Source organism: Aythya fuligula, chromosome 11, assembly GCF_009819795.1.
Source record: "Aythya fuligula isolate bAytFul2 chromosome 11, bAytFul2.pri, whole genome shotgun sequence".
Taxonomy (NCBI): domain Eukaryota; kingdom Metazoa; phylum Chordata; class Aves; order Anseriformes; family Anatidae; genus Aythya; species Aythya fuligula.
The window spans coordinates 8366711-8386231 of NC_045569.1; the positions used below are offsets into that span (position 1 = coordinate 8366711).

Consider the following 19521-nt stretch of genomic DNA (forward strand, 5'->3'; position numbering starts at 1 on the left):
ACGACACCGGGGCTGGTTTGTCCCATACAAGAGTCATCAATGCCTGAGTTCCTGTTCTGATGATAGCCATAAAGAAATTCAGTGCACTTTGAAAATCAATGGGCAAACCAATTTAGCAGGTAACACCTCTGGACCTAGAACTCGCTTCAGTATTAACCAGATTAAAATCTCATCTAAGCATTTTTTCTTCCAAACCAGAATTTGACTTCTAAATAGAGCTATGTTACTTGTAAGGATGAGGGGACGTGCCGTTGTTTCTGCCCGTAGTGTCCTCTAGTGGGGAAATGGGAGATGGTAAGTAAACGGGAAAACAAAGCTCTGCATCGCAAGGAAAAAAACAAATCCCTTCAAGGAGAAAACAAATTCCTCTCAATCACAAAAACACCTATAAAAGCCTGGCATTTTGACCGAGCTTTTCATTACTATAATGTTAAAATGTAGAAGTTTAAATAACTTTTGAAAGCTTCACTCAGACTGAGAAATTATGTAGTTGTGAGGCTGTTTACAGAAACTGGCTGAGGTGCACTTCTTGTGCTCACACCACTGTGCCTCTATGTGCACACATACATCGATGTGAGATCACAAAATACTGATGGTGGGGTACGAGCTGGGTTACGTCATATGCCATGACTTCAGCAGAATCCCTGCACCAGTCATTTTCACCCTTTCTCACATGCAACGTCCTATGATGCTCTTTGTGATTCACCAATTTTTGCCACCATCTTATTACCAGCTGACCTTTCAATGCTTCAAAAGAAATTATTAATTCTGAAGAAATTAATGAGTCATTGCTTCCCCTTCTAACACTCCTGCTTTCTTCAGAGATAATCATCATCCTTGTCCCTAAGTAGTCTAACTAACACAACTAAGTTAAACCAGGATCATTCATTTTTAGGTTAAAAATTAGGCTTAAAATTTTCTACTTCTATTTCATAATGAAGAAAACTTTCAACTGTGAATTAGAAGTTAAACAGCAAGCTATGACTTGCACACTCTAAAGCTAGGCTAATTTTTCTGAACACATAATCTAGCATAAAATATACTACCTTGTCATGTTACTTTTGCTTAGCAATTCTAAATTCCTTCAAGAGTTTGGTATGAAATTGCAGTATCTTGTCTAGTATTCATTCAGTGATTATGTGGAGCAATGATGCCATATCCAGTTAAAACATACTCAAAAGTAAGTTAAGAAAAGCAAGTTAAGAAAAGCTTAAACATACATCATTGCCTTTTCAGCTGGTCCTGAATACTTCTGAAAAATAAAATTCAGCTGTTAAATTCAATGTCTTTCAGTCCTGTTGGATGGCTACAGTACTCCGCTACGCTACAAATAGGCAGCTACCTAGGTGCTTGAGCCAGCTTCACAAACTACTGCAGCATCAGAACCAAATGTGGAAGAGACAGGGAATCACAATTCTTGTGTTCTTACATCGTACCCTAAGTATGTAACATTTTTGAATATTTGCTTCTAAAATCTGTTTGTCTGCATACACGCACTTTACACACACACACACACAAGAACAATTTTAAATTTTCGTGGGGAGGATTTTTAAGAAATTTTTCGCAAATGGTACAAAAGCTTGCACACGTTCCACTTACCATTGCCAAAGAGATGATACATGGAGCAAAACCAGTTTTTAATCTTACTGTTTAAGTTTCTGGTGATTCAGTTTCTGTTATTGGGGAGGGTGTGGGGGAGAAGGATGAGCTGGACAGACAGCTCAATGTGCCTTCCAGAAACTGGCCTATAAACCTTAACACTGGCTATGGTCACCATACCCAGTGGGCCTGACAGTTTAGAGTACAAATCATAAATAGGCACCCTTACTGTGCTGCTAATGCCAGCCATTTCCGACAGTCTTTACAATGGCATAAACACTGTCTCCCTATAGTCCCCTTGCATTTGAAAGTTACCACAAACATTTTCCTGAAATGTAAACAACTGACATCATGACTGCTGAAAAAGAAAAATGAAAAATCATCTAAAAATTGGAAAAACAAAAACATTGCCTGGCACTAAACAAACCATTAATGGTCACCAGGAGAGTACTTTTTCGAAGTTACAAGCATTGAGAGCCTTTTTAAAAATAATAAGAGTATTGAAACAACAAAACAATTACTAGCTTAGATTCACACATTTTTGAGTTACAAAATCACATCTTTTCCTAAGTGAATGCATTTCTTTCCCTGAAATCCCTTCTCAGGATGAGGACTATTCCAGCTTACTAAAAATAAATACCTTGAAACTTAGTCCACTGAAAAGCAGCTACTGAGAGCTGATGAGTAGGTATAAGCACCATGAATGTGGCTCTATTTGTTAGAAGCCTCCTCTTCTATCATTTCAGATCAGTTTTAGTCCCATACTTTAATAAACTAATTTGCAGTATTATTTACTGCATCTAGGATACCTGAAGGAAATGAGGATACACCTATCATCAAAACAATACAAAATCCTAGTAATTTTATAAACATCAGAACCATGGAAATCTTGCTTGTTAGGGCTTTGTGCCTAGTGATAAGTGTGAGCTCCAAGCTTTATCATTTGCTTAGGCTGAGACATTTATAAAACCCCTGTTCTTCCCCTGTAGCTCTCTCCTCAGCAGCACATCTGTAGGATGCTCCCTGTCAAATCACTTAGGTTAGAGGAATTGTATAACTTGCATTGTGATAAATACCATTTTCAAACTCGTGGTCTGACGAGAAACATTATGAAAAAACCTGCAGTTAAGCAGATTAACTGTTGCACTTGAATTCCAAAAATCCTGAGGTTCCCTTTGTGATCATACCGAAACTGTGTATGTCACATTCCCAGTCAAGAGGATGTGAGATACATTAACAGCTTGTCTCGATGTCACAGATATGTATTGAACACATTTAACAGCAGTGATCTAACTGCAGTGTTTTAGCTGCAGCTGAGCCAGGTGAAAAGGCTGCTGCCCTTGGCTGCTTGTCACCGCGCTCCTTCCTGAACGCAGCATCCAGCACGGTCCTCAGAACAGCGGGCTGCGTCAGCTGCAGTACCACGAACATTTTAAAGTAGGGCATTTAAAAACTGTATCAAAACAAACTAACCAAAATAAACCCCACCAAAACAACACAAAGCTAAAAACACATCAGGGAGAATTTTACGGAAGTGATGTGTCAGCAGGTCTAGGAAGACCATCTGAGTGAGCAGCAGTCACCTCTGACCCAGGTCAGGTTCATAGCCTTAGAAATCCACATACTGCAGGCAGCAGAACACACAGCTATTACACAGAATAAAAAGCAGTGGTTTTGTTTGTTTGTCGTTTTTAAATCAGTAAAGATCACCTCTGTACACTGAAGAAAATTAATGATGTAAACATTAGCAGCTTAATACTGTATCTGTGGTCATACTGATTTCAATCTGCTTGTTTCTGAATTCCCTATTACAGGACATTTCTGTATGAGTGCTCAAGTCAAACTTGAGCTGTTAATCCTGGGTTCCCTGCGTATCTGAAACACACTGCTGCCCTTGATAATGGAAGATTAGTTCTGTTGAAGAACGGTCATGTATAAACTCAAAAGTAGAAAAAACTGTGGCAGGAAAACTGTTTTAGTCCTGCAGTTCTGCCTTCTTTAAGAGGCTACATAAGTTTTTGTCAGCAGCGTTTTTTTTTTGTTTTGTTTTGTTTGTTTAAGCAAAGGTGCATTCTTAAGAGTATTTAAGATCTGATAATGTTCAGTTTAAGATCTCAACGAGTCCCACATGATAATTTGCCAACATCAGGCCATGGCATTTTGGTAACATTTGCATGCATTGTGCTATCGTGTTTGTGTGCACGTTTTTTCTTTGTTTTGTTTTGGTGTTTTTGTTTATTATTTTTTTAAAACAAAGTAGAGGTGAAAGTGAATACAGCTTCCTTTCAGGATTTCTGCCAGAAAGGATGAGAGACTGCACAAAACCTAAGGACTGCCTTCCAGTAACCTAGAGCACAACCCAGTCAAAGCCCTAACACAGTGTATGCCAGATCCAGGGGCAGCACACTGAGCACATCCAGCACCAGCCAGCTTTGTACCTCTGGACTAATGTCACCAGCAGAAGCAAGAATGCATTCCAAAGGGGCATTGGGCAGGAATCTGCTTAAAACTGGAACAACATTGTGGTTTATGACTTCATAGCACCGTCTATGTTGATTTAATTAAAATGCATGTGTGAACCACAGGCTGTGGGCAACTAATGGCCACACTTTTGTCAGATCCTCAGAACCTGCACTTCAACAACCTGAGTATCTAGAGGATATGCTGATGCAAAACCCCTTTAAACTAGGAACAAACACTTCCTGCTGTACTGGTATTTTGCTCTTCGTAAAACAAATCTTCATTTCCCCAGGGAGCTAGCATACACTTTTTCAGTCAATGTAAGCTACTAACAAAAGAAAAATTAAATGTTTCAGAGTATTACCGGTGTTTTTTTTTTTTTTTTTTTAATCAATTTTATTTGACAATACTTGTGTGTAACTTTTTCTGAGTCTGAAGAATTTCTAGTAAGTGGCAAGGATCTATTGTTGTTAACTCTGTCCTCCCTTAGGGCAATTCTTTATTCAACCCAGGCCATTAGCAAGGGTAAATCACTGTTATCAGCTCACACACACTGACAGCTTGTGTGGTTCCCACTCCCTCATTCCTCCCCCTACATTATGGTATATTTTTATGCTCTCCAGGGAAATTCAATTAACAGTGTCAGTCTCCTCCTCTCAGTCAATGACTGACAACATCAAGATTCTTCTCACCGCCCATTGACATGTAAGATGTGTCTGCTGATTTCTTGACTCACAAGTTAACAAGAGAATTACTATCCACTTCTATAAATGACTACCTACGATCTGTGCCGTAAACACAGTGACAGCTATTGCAATCAATCTTTCTTGACCTTATCGATTAGGACACTCAGATGTAATAAGACTTCTCCAGCAGAAGAATAATGATTTGAGGGTAAAAATCCAAATCAACAACAAATAATGTATGTCTATCACCAAATTTACCTTTTATTTCCTGACTGCAGGCTCAACAAGCAGTAACATTACAAACAATTGATGATTAACATTTAGCTGCAATTCATGTCATATTTAAAAGAATCTCAAGAAGCTACAGTTTCCTGTAAAAAAAAACTACAAAAAAATACACAAATAGATAAATCTTTTTAGAGACCTCATGCAGCAACAGATTTTCTATATTTTGAAATAAATATGAAATTAATGTTTCAGTAATTAACACAAACACTGCACAATTGGAATATGTTGGAAGTCTTTCAAAACTGCTATTAAACTTGATCAGCAACTCAAAGTAATTAAAATAACACACAGGAGAACAGTATCCCAGCACTGTTCAATATTTAAAAGTATATGCTATTAGAAGCTGTGTTTCACACTGAGTAAGCTGTGAAAACCTTCAAGCATGGCACTTATTTTTACAGAAACTAACTCTGAACCACAATGATGAAACCCCCTCCTCGGATTTTACTAACTTGGTTTCTCTCAGTACTAGTTTTCAGGATATCGTGATTACAGATACGAAAGAGATCTTTTTTAAGGGTCAATGAGAGAACAATATAACCTTCCTTTGGAAAACTCAAATACGGAGGTTCTAACGGTGTAAAAAGTTGAATTACAAGGCAAATCACTGTGCCAGCAGGCCAACCACATTGAAATAATAAAGATGAAAATTCTACTCTCTCAATTACAAAAATTCAGCATTTTACCTTAAAGCAAGGCAGGCTTTATAAGCACAGCACTTAAGAGAAATTTCAAAACATAAAAACATATGATATATTTGCATACCACCTCAACCCTCCACTGAAGACCAACCCCAAGAAACGGGCTTAGCAGTGTTCTGGGAAAGCACGACAGCTCTGTGATGTGGGACCTTCCTGAATTTCTGGTTGAGGAGAAAGGATGCCACCAGGAACAGCTGAGGCACCTTTCTGCATACTCTAACCAAGCGCATTTACAGAGGAGTGAGGGAGCTCTCATTCCTCCTGGCATGACACTGCCAACTCCTGTCTAAAAAGCACCCCCAGAGCTTTTCAGTTCTTTGGAGCTGGGGGACATGGAAGAAGTCTTAACACTCAGTCCTGTGAAAGCTTGCTAATTGGAGTGCAGAGTTAAAAGACTTCTAAAAGTGTAATTACATGGCTCAAACCATTCACAACATCCAGTGAAATATTTAGTACTAAGATCACTATTTAACCGTCCTTTCATTCGTTCTGCTGCAAAAGCATCCTGAGGACAACAGGCAGAAGGTCAAATTAAAGTACAACAGATCAGACAAATCACTTGTAAAATATTTAGCCAGCTAAATAAAAGCCTATTTATAATATAGTAATTATGTTTATAATAAACCTTATTAAACATATAAAATCAAACCATGATAGCTTGAATGTAATGACAGTCTTATTTTAAAATAGTATTAGGCCAGATCTGTAATTTCAATTAAATCAAACTACCAACTTATGTCAACTTCTGTGCAACTCTTACACTGTGAATAAGCAAAAAGATCTCCTACTTACTCTTAACTGACCACTTTCCTCCTATGGGTGAAGTGCAAGCCATTGCAGCTGTAGGAAGCAAGATGAGAACAGAAAAAAACACAACTAGCCAGTCTGGGTTGCAGCCAAACTCAAAATATCTTTGAAATACCACAGCAAAAGCTGTTCTAATATGTGCTGGGTCTCCTGGCAGAACAGAGCTGGCCTCCTAATTAGAAAGCTCAAAATCTTCCACTGGTTCCCTTGGTTGTACCAAGAGGACAAATGGCACAGGATAAACAAGTGTTTATCCTCACTTTACCAACCTTCCTCTACTCCTAAGTGCAACTCCAGTTATTAACATAGGTTGGTATATGTTAGCACAAATTAGGAAATGAATAGCACACGCTTTATCATACAGAATTATATCTTTTACATTACATGCCTGTTTTTACTAATCTTTAAACTTCAGTAAATGTAAAAGGAAAGCCTATTTGGCACAATCTAACATAACAAAGTTAAACTTCATGATACCCATCACAGAAATGTTCAAGCTTGAATCAGCTTTTATACTTCCAGAAATACAAAATCACTTGCCTGGTCTCATAAAATTAGCTTAAATTCTACTTAAATCAGATGGTTTTCTAAAATACTAGAGAATATAACTGGAAAACAATCCATGCCAAATCCACTTGCTTAAATGTTGTTTACTTGTGGTAGAAGCATAGACTTATCTAGAGTTACTAACAGATCAGAAATGATGACACTAGAAATCCCATGTAAACAGACTAGAAAATTCATACAATCCTGTTGTTGTTTGATTTAAAAAAACGATATTCATATTCTACTAGTAACTAGAACACACCATACTGTGTATGCATCAAGCTCATAGCAAGAGTCCTGAACCTACCTGATGAAAAAAGTGAGTATTTGGGAAAGAAAAAAAGAAAACTTGCACTGTTTTTCTTTTCAAAGCCTCCTTGTCATTAAATTTAACATTTAAATAAAAAATTGAATCCTGAAGTACTGATACCTAGTAACACAGGAATTCCAATACATATTTATAATTACTACATTTTATTAGGTAACTTCTCAAAATTAGTAACAAATGCATTAATTAATGCACAATGCTAGAAATAGAGTTCTCTCTTACGAACAGAGTTCTCTGTTCACTTAGACAGTTGAACTCCCTTCAGATACACTCTGAAACTTCAAGCTTCTACTATAGTAGTCATTAGTATTCATCAATAAACATCTAAAACATTCCCAAATCCAAATTGATCTTGAGGGCAACACAGTTTATAGATTGATCATGTCAGACAGTAATAGTCACAATACCTCTTTTTCCAGAATACGAGAGATCTCTCCTAAAGTCCGGTCCAGAGCAGAAACCTTGTTGTTTGCCAACAAACCACTATCCTGCATCTGGAGGTGCTTGAAAAGGTCTTTTGCTAATCGCTGTAACCTTCATGAAACAGAAAACAAAGAGCAGTTAAAACAACAAAAATGTCTCCAAATCATGGAAAATTTCATCTTTGTAATGATACCCCAGTAAATACATTTCAACAAAACAACAACGAAAATCGGTGTAAAAATATCATCTATACTGAACAGCAACTAAAGTGTGCAACACAGCAAGCAGGCACTGTCAGCTTTGAGTGTCTATGACTTTTCACTATCAGCTGTTTTAGGGAAATGGTATGGAAATAATGTGAATGGTATACCATAATGGCAATTCTTCATTAGTCCTATGTTTATTTATTTATTTTTTAATTTATTTAATTGCTCAAACAAGTTAATTTCCCTATTATCCCTCCACAGTTTATCCTGCTAGTTTTTGTCAAGGAATCACAAAATGGTTTGGGTTGGAAGGGACCTTCAATCAAGATCACCTACTTCCACCTCCCTGCCAGTAAAGAATTTATTCCTAATATCTAATCTCAATCAACCCTTTTTCAGTTTTAAATCATTACCTCTTGTCCTATCACTACACTTCCTGACAGAGTCCCTCCCCACCTTTCCTGTTGGCCCACTTTAGGTATTGGAAGTCATCTTACTTTTCAATATGCTCTTTTCCTCCATTGCTCAATTTTTCCTGCCCACTTATCTGAGTAGTTCCCTCTTGAGATGAATAAGAGAAACAGAACAGCAGACTACTTGGCTAATTTCTTATAGGCATCATAAAAGAAATAGCTGTTCAGGTTTATTTGAACACATGAAAACTAGTGACTCTGCAGGCTACCTCAGAAAGGGCATTCCATTAACGAGGGTCAGTAATGAAGCCAAAATGCAGAGGTGGGAGAGATGCACATACACATGGATTCAGACTCATTTCAGTTTTACATATCTACCTCTGAGCTATGCTCTCTTGTTGGCAGTGAGGAACAATACACAGTTTCAAGGCACCACTCATCTCCTCCTAGAGTGTAAAATAAAGCACACTCAATACATTTTTCCTTGCCCTGAATATGAAATCAGTAACTAGCTCGCATGTAGACTTCTACATCTGTAGAGGCACTATAGGCAGGTGATAAAAATGCTAAACAGGGTCCCTTACCACGGGATTATGAGAAGCAGTGAGGAAGTATCAGTCAGTACTTGCCACTATTTGCAAGCCACTGTCTTAGTGCTACTGACAGCTCTGCTGCACTTGCTGAACCTTTAGTTTGAGCTAGTAGAACAATTTGTACTGGAAGTGGGAAGAAGCTGGTAACTGAGCAGCATGAGAGAAAGAAAATAGTGTCGTGACTAAAAGTAAATACAGACCTGCAGGAAAGATATCAATGCATATCATAAAATGGGACATCAGTGTGAAAGGGCCAGAAAGCAGTCACAAAGTGACAGAGTAACAGGAAAAAAAAGATTGCCTTAACTGTTCTAGAGGTGAGACAGGAGACAGAATGGCTGGAGAATGAACCACAACAGTCATGTGTTTAATAAAAAAAAACCAACAACACAAAATATGGAATATTCATTTGGGACAAGACTTGAACAGAGTTTCTACTTAATCAGTGGGAAACAGGTACTCTGTATCTTTTCTTTAAAGAAATTAAGAGATTTGTAAGAAGCTTTCAAAAGACACTGGAAATACAGATATGTTTTGAAAGTACAAATAAAAATGATTTGCAGAATTTTGTGTTTTGGACTTATCATCATCTGGTCAGCTGACTCCACTAATATTCAGCCTGTGGATTTTTCTATGACAAGAAAAATAAAGGGGTATTAAGGCCAACAAAATTTTCTGCACGGTTGTTTCCTCTGTGGAAAATGAAGTTGGAGGAAACACTCTGTCTAACACAGTAAACCAGGAGCTAAAATGGGAAAGAAAATTAAAAGCCAAATAACTGCAGGACTTTGACAATAAATCAGATGACCGCCAACGCCACTGAGCTTAAGGAGTGGATTGTAGCACTGATGAAAAACTGAATTGCTGCAGAAAGACAACCTAGAAGCTAGGTATTTCAGGTATTCTTGTGGGGTTTAAAATAGCTGTTTTCTTGGCAATATCCTGGTGCATTAAACAAAAATAAAGATGACTTCCCTTGGAAACATGTACCCAAATTCTATGATTAAAGCATTTATAAACAACAAAAAAAACACAACGTACTACACTGTGTGCAGCTCCATGACAGAAGATGGCAAGACAGGTTTCCATTTGCTCCATTTAACATCAGAGGAATGGAATTCAACCAGGATTAAGCACAGAGGCTAAAGAAAGGGACTTTTCCTAATCTTAGTATTAGAGAGAAAATAAAAACTCTTCTCCTACATGACAAGTCTGAAACCTCTCTTGATGAGACAGAAAAGATGTTTCATCAGCCATCAGCACACAAAATGTGTATGGTTGATCAAGGCATTACTAAAAAGGACTTGAATAAAAAATAATTGTGTTACATTGCCTTGTCTGTTGACAAGTTCCCTTTCCCTTCAGTCTTGGAAAGAGCTTTCATACATACTGAAATTCCTGTCTTTCCTCATGCACCAGTGGTCACCTTTTGTTGTGAGAACAAATAAATACTTCATTTTGCATCACGCTGAAGTTAGAAAATGTTAGAAAAGTGAGAACATATATCCTCTTTTGCCAAATAATACTTTGTTAATTTCTCAAGCATTTCCCTTTTCTCCAAATTAAGATACTATCTTAAACCAGTTTCTTCTTCTGGAATGATCTTCACTTACAGAATTGACATTCTTGAGCACTAATAACAAACTACTTAATTATTGGAACATCCCTTCTTTCCAGATGCTGCATTGAATTTTTCTCTTATACCCATCCCAAGATTTGTATACAGTCTAAGACAAAAATATCTAGATTTCTTAAATGATTTTATATGCACAATTTTGAAAGCCTATCTAATCAATGAAGTAGAATTGATCAGTTTCTTGATGTTTTCATTGCTGAAAAGCTTCTACCAACAGACAAACTTTGTGTTTTCAGCATCAAAATAAGGAACATGAAGAACAACATTTCCAGTTGTGCTGCATTAAAGAATTACTTCTTACATCTTCGTATCATATTGTACGTTGGTCTTCTGCCAAAAAAGGGTAAAGTATGCTTCATGATCATATGGGGAAGAGATGGGAAATAAAAAACCCTCCTCTCACTGAGTGAGTCTTGGAGAAATTATTTTAATTTAATATCCTTTACACTGACCTCTTGGCAGCATCACAGAAAAATAAGAATTATTTTCTTTAAGACTGTTTCAAAGGACTAGAAATCTATGCAAGATGACTTGTACTTGGATATAGAATTAATCATTGCCATAAACAGATCTGGAAAGAGAACACCCTTTGTTCATATAGTAGATTAATACATCATGGTATCAACACCTGCTTCAAGGACTATGAGGAAATATTGCTGAGTCCAAATCCAAACATCTTTAGAACAAAAACTTAATTTTCACTCCATCTCAGAATCTGCATTCCTCCAAGGTTTAATGTGCCATGGAGGGAACAATAAGTGAGTGAAAATTTATTTGGCTAAATAAAAAGGAAAGTTAACATTTATGCCTTTTTATCTAAAATTATTTACATCCCACTAATTAAAATGTTATAGCATTGCCTCCAAAGAAATAATTCAGAATGTGGAAGAAATATCCTAAAAGACATAAGGCACAGATTGGGTTTAGAATGTTACACTCTGATAAATAGCATGTTCAGCAAATACAAATACATGATCGGGTCTTTTTGCACTGCAAATAGAAAAATGATGGATAGTCAAAGGTTTATAGAGAAAATATGTAAATAAAGTTACAACTAAGTATTGTAAAATTAAGGGTTTGGTTTTAGCATAGGCTAAATATTTCTAGCAGGCTTAATATATTTTATAGACTAAAGGAAAAAGATCTCTGTCAATATTTATAGGTCACATTTAATCTCAAAAAAAAAAACAACAAAGAAACAAAAAAACAGAACCACCAAACCACCTTGAAATAACATCAATGTATTTCAGCACTTCCACATTTAAATCCATGATTTCTTGGCTGCATGCTGAATGTATGCCCGGAAGGATCAGTACAAGTGGCAGAGACTGGTTACTCCTCCTGTGCGCTCCTGCTGAGGGCGGCCAGATGCCAGCTGGACACACAGCCCCAATTCTTGCCCGTGCAGCGTGCGCCTGGAGAGAACTGAGAAAGTCTGTGGCAGTTCCTGCCCAGCCCAAACCCGAGTTATGCTGTATCCTCCTAAAGCAACATACAGCCCTGCACTATTCTGTACTACCCCTGCAGCAAAGTAACATACTCAGTGGCATACCTGACACATTCTAATTGCTTTAGGAACGCAATGGAAAACACCACTCTACTTAACAACATAGCTAGATGCCTAAATATGCAGCTTTGTACATCTTCATTAGTCTCAAAAATGGAAGCTACCTGAAAACTGGTGGCAAAATTGCTAAAAAGATTTGCTGAATTAATTTCATTCGCTATAAGAATGCTCCAGCAGTTCTCTGAAAATAGCACCTGCTGTCCATCCAATCAGAGACCAGATATTTACCTTTGTTTAAATTTAACTGAATTTTATTTTATACTTCAGCTCTTCTATAGATCATACAGCTGTTTAAAAACAAATTTTGCACAAATATTTCCAGCTTCAGACATTTTTCCCCACTAATCAGTATTGTGGCATAATATTTTATAACTGACTTAACTGTAAACTAGACTACTACACCAAGAAAACCTATAACGTCCATTTGTTTTGTGAACACACTGATATACTGCACACACACACAAAAAAAAAAAAAAGAAAGAACTATGTCATTGAAGGCATTTATCTTTGAGGCTCTGCAAGAACAAACTCCACACTACATTCCTGACTCCTCTTTTTGTATTTCAGGCCTTTCTCAGAATAGTGGTTCTTTCAGACCATCTGAAATGCCCCTTTTTGTAGTTTAAAAAAGGAGGAATTAAAAAACACATGAAAAAAAAAAAAAAACAACAACAACAACAAAACGAAACAATTCCTTTGTGAATGAGAGGAGAAAGTGGCTGAAGTATTAGATTAGGGAGGTTATATTTTTATTTTAAAAATTCCTGCAATCCTGCTAACTCCCATTAGGCAATCTTTCATTACCTTACCTTCCCTGCTTGTATTTATGGATTACATTTATGCTTTCCTAACTGCAGACTGCTTTAACACTCAAACATACAGCTTTTGGAATAATAGATATTAAATAAATGCAACCAACACTCTTACTTTACAAAAGCTTTTTCCTTCCCTTTTAAAAACCTGCTCTGATGGATACCAAAGGATGCTGCAAGAAGAAAGAGTATGCATGTTTTGATGGGCTAACTTTGAGGACTGGACGCTAAGTAATTACCTTCAGATCAGTTCCCAGAGAATCCGAATTAATACCACAAATGCATCAAGTGTCCCCTGGCTTTTATAAAACAACCTAAGTGCAACCAATGACCAACCAGCTAATGAACAGTTGAAAAAAGCCATGGAGCAACAGAATGGCCATTCCCACATGAGAATGAGTGCAGCACTTTTTCTTGAAAGGGCTTTCTACGGGAGATTGGTCAGAGAGCAAGACACCAAGCAAGTAAAGCAACATTTGGATCTATTTTTTCGCCTACATTAAGAAAGAATTTTTTTTGTGTAGTTACTAATTAGAAAACAAAACAAAACAGCAAACAAAACAGTTTCAGGCATCTTCCAGAACTGTTTCTAGAAAAGAAACACTTAAAGCCTTTTACAATCCCCCTCAAGAAGCAGTATATTCCGTACTCAAACTGGAAAAAGCACACATACCATGTCTACCAAAGCAAGATAAACATTCTCTGCTTTTTGATATTTGTATTATTTGTGAGGTTTAGAAAGCACTTGAATCACTGCTTCCTCAGTGAATGTTTTTATAAGCCCACAAACCATACACTAACAAGAACTACTGAAACAATCTAGGAGCTGCAGCAGGAAATCAGTGGTCTCATAATATTAAGGTGGCTTAATCTTAAAGGTGATCTAAAAAGGCTTTTTACCTGCCAAAGACTAATTCTGGGTTCTGTCTTTCTTCTTTAACAACTGACATGGCTAACAACTAAAATCAGATAAATTGCATTCCATAAATTGTTCTAGTTGTTTACAAAGACATAATCGGGGCTAGGAGGAGTTAAAGAAACATGACATAAGCAAGGAAACATACCAGAAAGTTGCATTTAATGATCTCATTCTAAAATTCATTTGCTTCTGTTAAGTGAACAAACACATCTACCAACTGTGTCATGTTTTAAATGGAATTTTTAAGTTTTTTTTTTTTTTTTTTTTTTCCCAATTCTAAGCTCAGCCAACTGATAAAAAGTTGTTTCTTTGTTCACTAGTAGGCTTCCACCAAATTTGAATACATCAAACCTTCCTTCCAAATAAAGAAAACATAGTGGCATTTGTTTTGACACAAAGAACAAATTTAGCCTTCTTAGTTTTTACACCCTTTACCCTGTGACATGACTTTTCTCATTAAATTTGCAGATCTACTCAGAGCATGTGTTGGATAGCTGTTAGAACTCCTAGCATTGGCAAAGATTTGCTCTGTCTCAGCCAGGTACAGTAGCAGTTAATAGTAGCTCATAGTAGTACACTGTGTTCTTGCTAAAAAGGCAACTGTTAACTATTTCATAGCTTCTCAATACAATAACATTTCAGTAGAGATCTAATACTGTTTCAGCTACTTCTTCTTATTATTTTTCTTAGTAAAGTAGGATCCTGTACTTAGTTCCGTCAAGAAAAATTATTCTTTCCTGTATTCATTTGTTTATCCACATAAACAGATATGGTCTGGTCTTAAACTCGTAAGATGTCTTGCCCTCTCACTCTATCCTTTACAAAGAGAGAGAAGGCTACTCTTCACTTCCATACTTCCATTTTATATTATCTTAGCTTTATGATGAAAGCAAGCTACAACGTGGCCACCACAGTAGTTTATTTCTAACAGGGTGCAGCCGTAACAGGTGCTGGTGCAGCACCAGGCATGCAGTGCTACAAGCAGCCAAGATGTGAACCATGTGGATATACTGGTGATTCTACTTGCACTTTCCCTAGGATCATCACTTTGAAGGGACTTGTAACTCCAGCCTCCCTGCACTCAGAACAGGGCCAGAACTATAAACATCCTCAGAATGTGAGACAGGGCCTTCTAACCTCAGTGATTAATCCAGAGGCAGGATGCATACAAGAAATGAAGAACAAAAACAATCTCACCAAATGCTATGGTTGCAAAATACTGCAACAGGTTACCTTATGGACATGTGTGCTCAGAGTGCAACATGCAAATTAAGTCCTTAATTGTAATTACATTTCAGTTCTCATATTTCTTATTTTTTAGATTATGTCAGAATAAATGTGACACTGGTTTCAAAATAGAAAAATGAATCCACTGACTGAGAAAATAAAGAAAAGGTAGGAGGCAACCAAAAGAAGGATCCACAAACGTATTTGAAACCTCCCCATATTACACCACCTACTCCATTCAGATACTGAGAATATGCAGGAAAGTTAAGGATGTTCCAAAAACAGAGGTAACAAAGGAAGGCAATAAAAAAAGCAGGTGAAACAGAAGATTCTGCCTGAAAGTACCCTAGCATTTCACTGAGAAATAAAAACTATAGATTGAGAATTAGTCAAGATATAACAAACAAAGCAACTTGCTTGAGTTTCTGTTGCACTGCTATTGAAACAACTGAATAAAACATGTCACTGATGATAATCAAAAGTCAGAAAGAAACTAACATGGAAAAGCTACAGCTTTTCAGTATTGTCAGTTGCTCAAACACACCACATTTCTGCTGACAACTAGAACCTAATGTTTTTATTTTCTGGTAGCAAAGAAAAGCAAAACATAGAAGCTACAAATTTAGAAGTCCTAATCCACCATGAAATTAATCTTGAAAATTGAAGTGCTGATAATTAAGAAACAAAGCCAACAGAACCTTCTTTCCCAATGTGTTTATGCAGGTGTGCCATCTGGTGGAGATGTTTCATTTTCTTATGTTAAACCTCAGCAACGTTTTTGATTAAAACACATACTGAGATTCAGCAGCAGGTTTTAAAACTACTAAAAAGACTACGTGAAAGATACTGCTTACATGTTAGTCATACAAGCACCAGGGGAGCCTAAAATAAAGGATCTGAACATCTTAAACAATAGGAACTTCTAAAAATCGCTAGCTTCAAGTGTATCAGCAATTTACAAATGATAGAAGCAACAAGAAAACATACAGAATCTGGTACAGGTTATTACCTCATCCTGAAGACAAACATCCCCAACCCAGAAAATCGTCATCATTTTAGGATGAAGGTATTTAAATCCAACTGTTGAGCCACTACAGCCTGACTGACCTTCCACAGGCTTCTTGAGCACAACTGTAGGAATGGTTTACCACCCGCCTGCTACCCTAACAAAGAACTGTAAATGGATGCCTGAGGAAAACTAAGAACAGGGTAAACATACACAATCCTCTTTACTAATCCTTTTCTTGCCCCCCATTTTTCAGTTTAGGAATATCTAGAGCTGGATGTGGTGTTCTTGAACTGCTATGCATGCGAGGTAAACTTTGAGCATCTTTTTGTCGATGAGTTCCGTATATCTAATTACACACAGCACTAAGAACCACTGATCTTCATCCCATGCTCCCTCATTCTGGCCCTTGGAGGGACAGCAATCAGTCACCACCCATCTTTTCCATACTATTTATGACCTTGTAGATCTCCGTAACATACCTCCTTTGTAACTTCCTCCCGCCATTACATTTTTCTCCAGAATGAGAAGTACTTAGTCCCTAACAGAGAAGTTATACCAGAAGTTATTGTTTCCTTTCTTTCTCCCTGTGAATTCTCAACAATTCCAGTATATCCCTTCTGAGATAAAGCAGCAGAAATGCACATGGCATTCAAAAGATGTAGATGATTTGTACATAATGACATTCTTTATTTTGTTTTTGCACCTGTCTAAATAATTTTAACAAAGGATTTGCTTTAACTGCTAGGAGTACGGAGCTAGTATTTTCTTGGAACTATGTATCACTTCCGTAAGTTCAAAGCCCATCAGTTTATATGTGAAGGTAGCATTGAGTTCCTGTGTCCCCGACACTGTGTAGCCCTTCATATACAGTGAATTTCACCTGCTGCTTTACTGCTTTGTTACTGTCTCTCTTCAAAATTATTAGTCAGTATCAGCTCTTGTCCCTATTATCCTGAGTATCTTCACAAAGTGGTTAAACCGTGCCATCTCACTGTTTGCCCTCTGGTCCAAGTCCTTGTGACTACGTTGAACATTGTACGACTGCTGAATTCTACCAGTAACCTCCCTATTTGGCAAAGACTGATCAGGCATCTCCACTTCTTTTCAGTTTTTGAACTGATTCCTACTTACACCACAGCTATACAGATTCCTCTAAAACCTTTGGCAAGAAAAAACTTGTCAAGAACTTTTTGGAATCCAAATATTCTGCATCTTTTGCCAAACAGCTTCAATGCAATCACACAGAAAAGGCTGACTAATTTTCAGTTTCATCCTAAGGAAGAGAAATCTGCCAGTGATAATTGCTTGTTTTAATTTTACCATCCACTGCCTTCATCTGTGCCTTATCTTTGACAATAAATAGTCTACTCTTTACAAAGCTCAATGTCAGATTAAGACACATGTGCACTAAAATACCTGGGTTCACCATATGAACCTTTGTTTCTGACCAAAGGGAGGTAACACATAAATTTTTCAGTTCCATAATTCCAGTACTGAATTTTCACAATCCGTGTTGAAGAGTACTAAGCTGGTTGAAGAGTACTAAGTACTAAGTCCTTCTTGCTTCTAGGTAATAAAGAGATAATGTATGCTCTCTTTCTATTGTATCTTACATGGTTTAAGATATACAGTGCCTCCAGAAAAAAAAGGCATTTATAACATCTGACCTTTCATGTTAGGAATTAATCTGTAATTCAATATGACAGTACATCCCATATTGAATGGGAACCTTACCACACTCCACTGGAAATTTCAGAAGCACTTCTGCTACAGACAGGGGAAAAAAAAAGTCTAAAATACGTAAAGTAAAATGCTTACTTGGCTTTAAATGGGGAATCGGAGACGGCATTTTTTGCTTCCATCAAACTCTCATATTCCTTTGCCCTGGAGGAAGAAATATTAATCATTTATTGACTATCATCTAAAGCATACCGTATGGAATATCAGCAAGATAATTCTAGCCTTTGCAATTTTTCTGTTTCATAATAAGTCATGCCATTTCTGACAATTCTGCCTTACCATAATGCATACAGATGTTTAACTACTAGTCACTAACAACTAATATTTATTAATACTATTTAGTATAACATTAGTACACAAATGGTGGATTTAATTTGACCTTCAGTATGGTGACAAATGTTAAAACACCATATACAATAACAAGGAAAGAACTGTAGAAACTTACTTCATTATAAAATTAACTCATTCATCTAATGAAAATATTAGTAATTTAGACAGGTGGTGTAGATCAGAATACTACAACACAGACATTATAATTAACAAATTATTTGTTTTATTTACAGCTATAGAGGTATTTTTAATGAAATTAATGTCCATTTTATAACGGTATGAACCTTGTTGGGCATACAGCACAGAAATAAATACTTCCACTAACGGCTCTTTTACTGTTAGAAATGGAAACAGGACCTATAATCACATACCTGTTTAGACACTTAAAATCTTATTTACACTGGCCATATGCCAAAATGCAGGAAGACAGAGACAGGACTTCTTTTTCACCAATTGTTTTGACTGCAACCAGCCTAAACTAGCAGGTGAAAATCATCATCAGCTCATCAACCAAAACAGGACTCGGAGTGGTAATCCTGTAACACTTTATAACATCCCCCCAACTTCATGAAGTAAAACTAAACCACACACCACAGTGACACGGGAAAAAATAAAATTTCAGAGCCAGAGCCTTGTGAAAAAACATCCAGCAGACACTAAAAGCATCTGGATGTTAAAAACATTTGATCCATTGAAATTGCTCTTTCAATTTTTTTTTCTGAAATGAAGACCTCACAGATACAACACAGACCTCTAGAGCCTTAAGGCAGAACTGCTGTTCAAGTCTGTTGAGGTTCTGTTCTCAGATGAATGAGTAGCACCTCATTCACAGCTGGGAAAACTCTTCACAAGTCAGGACTTTGGCAAGCTGTACCCACACCTGAAGGAAACCTCACTGTCATGCTGGACTAAACCAGATACGTGATTTGTCTCTACGAGTGGCACCCATAAGAATCCCCAGAGGAAGGTGCCAAAAGTCCCTCAAGACAGAAGCAGAAAACATCTGCTTCAGGTCAACTTTGACCCATAAAAACGCTGTTTAGTATTAATTTCCTAAGTATTTTGAACATTAACCATTGTTAGTTGGCATTCTTGCTAGCTTTACAAACATCCAACTGTTTTCTTTTCTTGGTGGTTTGTTTTCCGAATCCAAGATTTTGCCAATGGCTTCCAATGGGAAATGTGTTTTATTGCTCCACTACAAAACACCAATTTAGTAAAGATTTAATTC

At 37.0% G+C, this 19521-nt stretch overlaps 1 protein-coding gene across 2 annotated transcripts in view; it reads right to left on the reverse strand.

Moving 5' to 3' along the window:
* Positions 1 to 19521, reverse strand: part of SCAPER (S-phase cyclin A associated protein in the ER) — a 157812-nt gene that overhangs the window by 66081 nt on the left and 72210 nt on the right. For both annotated transcript variants that reach the window (XM_032194784.1, XM_032194785.1), the window contains exons 22-23: positions 18039 to 18104; positions 7823 to 7949 (exon numbers count right to left, since the gene is read on the reverse strand). In XM_032194784.1, the coding sequence (XP_032050675.1) occupies positions 7823 to 7949; positions 18039 to 18104 (193 nt within the window). The remainder of the gene's footprint in view (positions 1 to 7822; positions 7950 to 18038; positions 18105 to 19521) is intronic.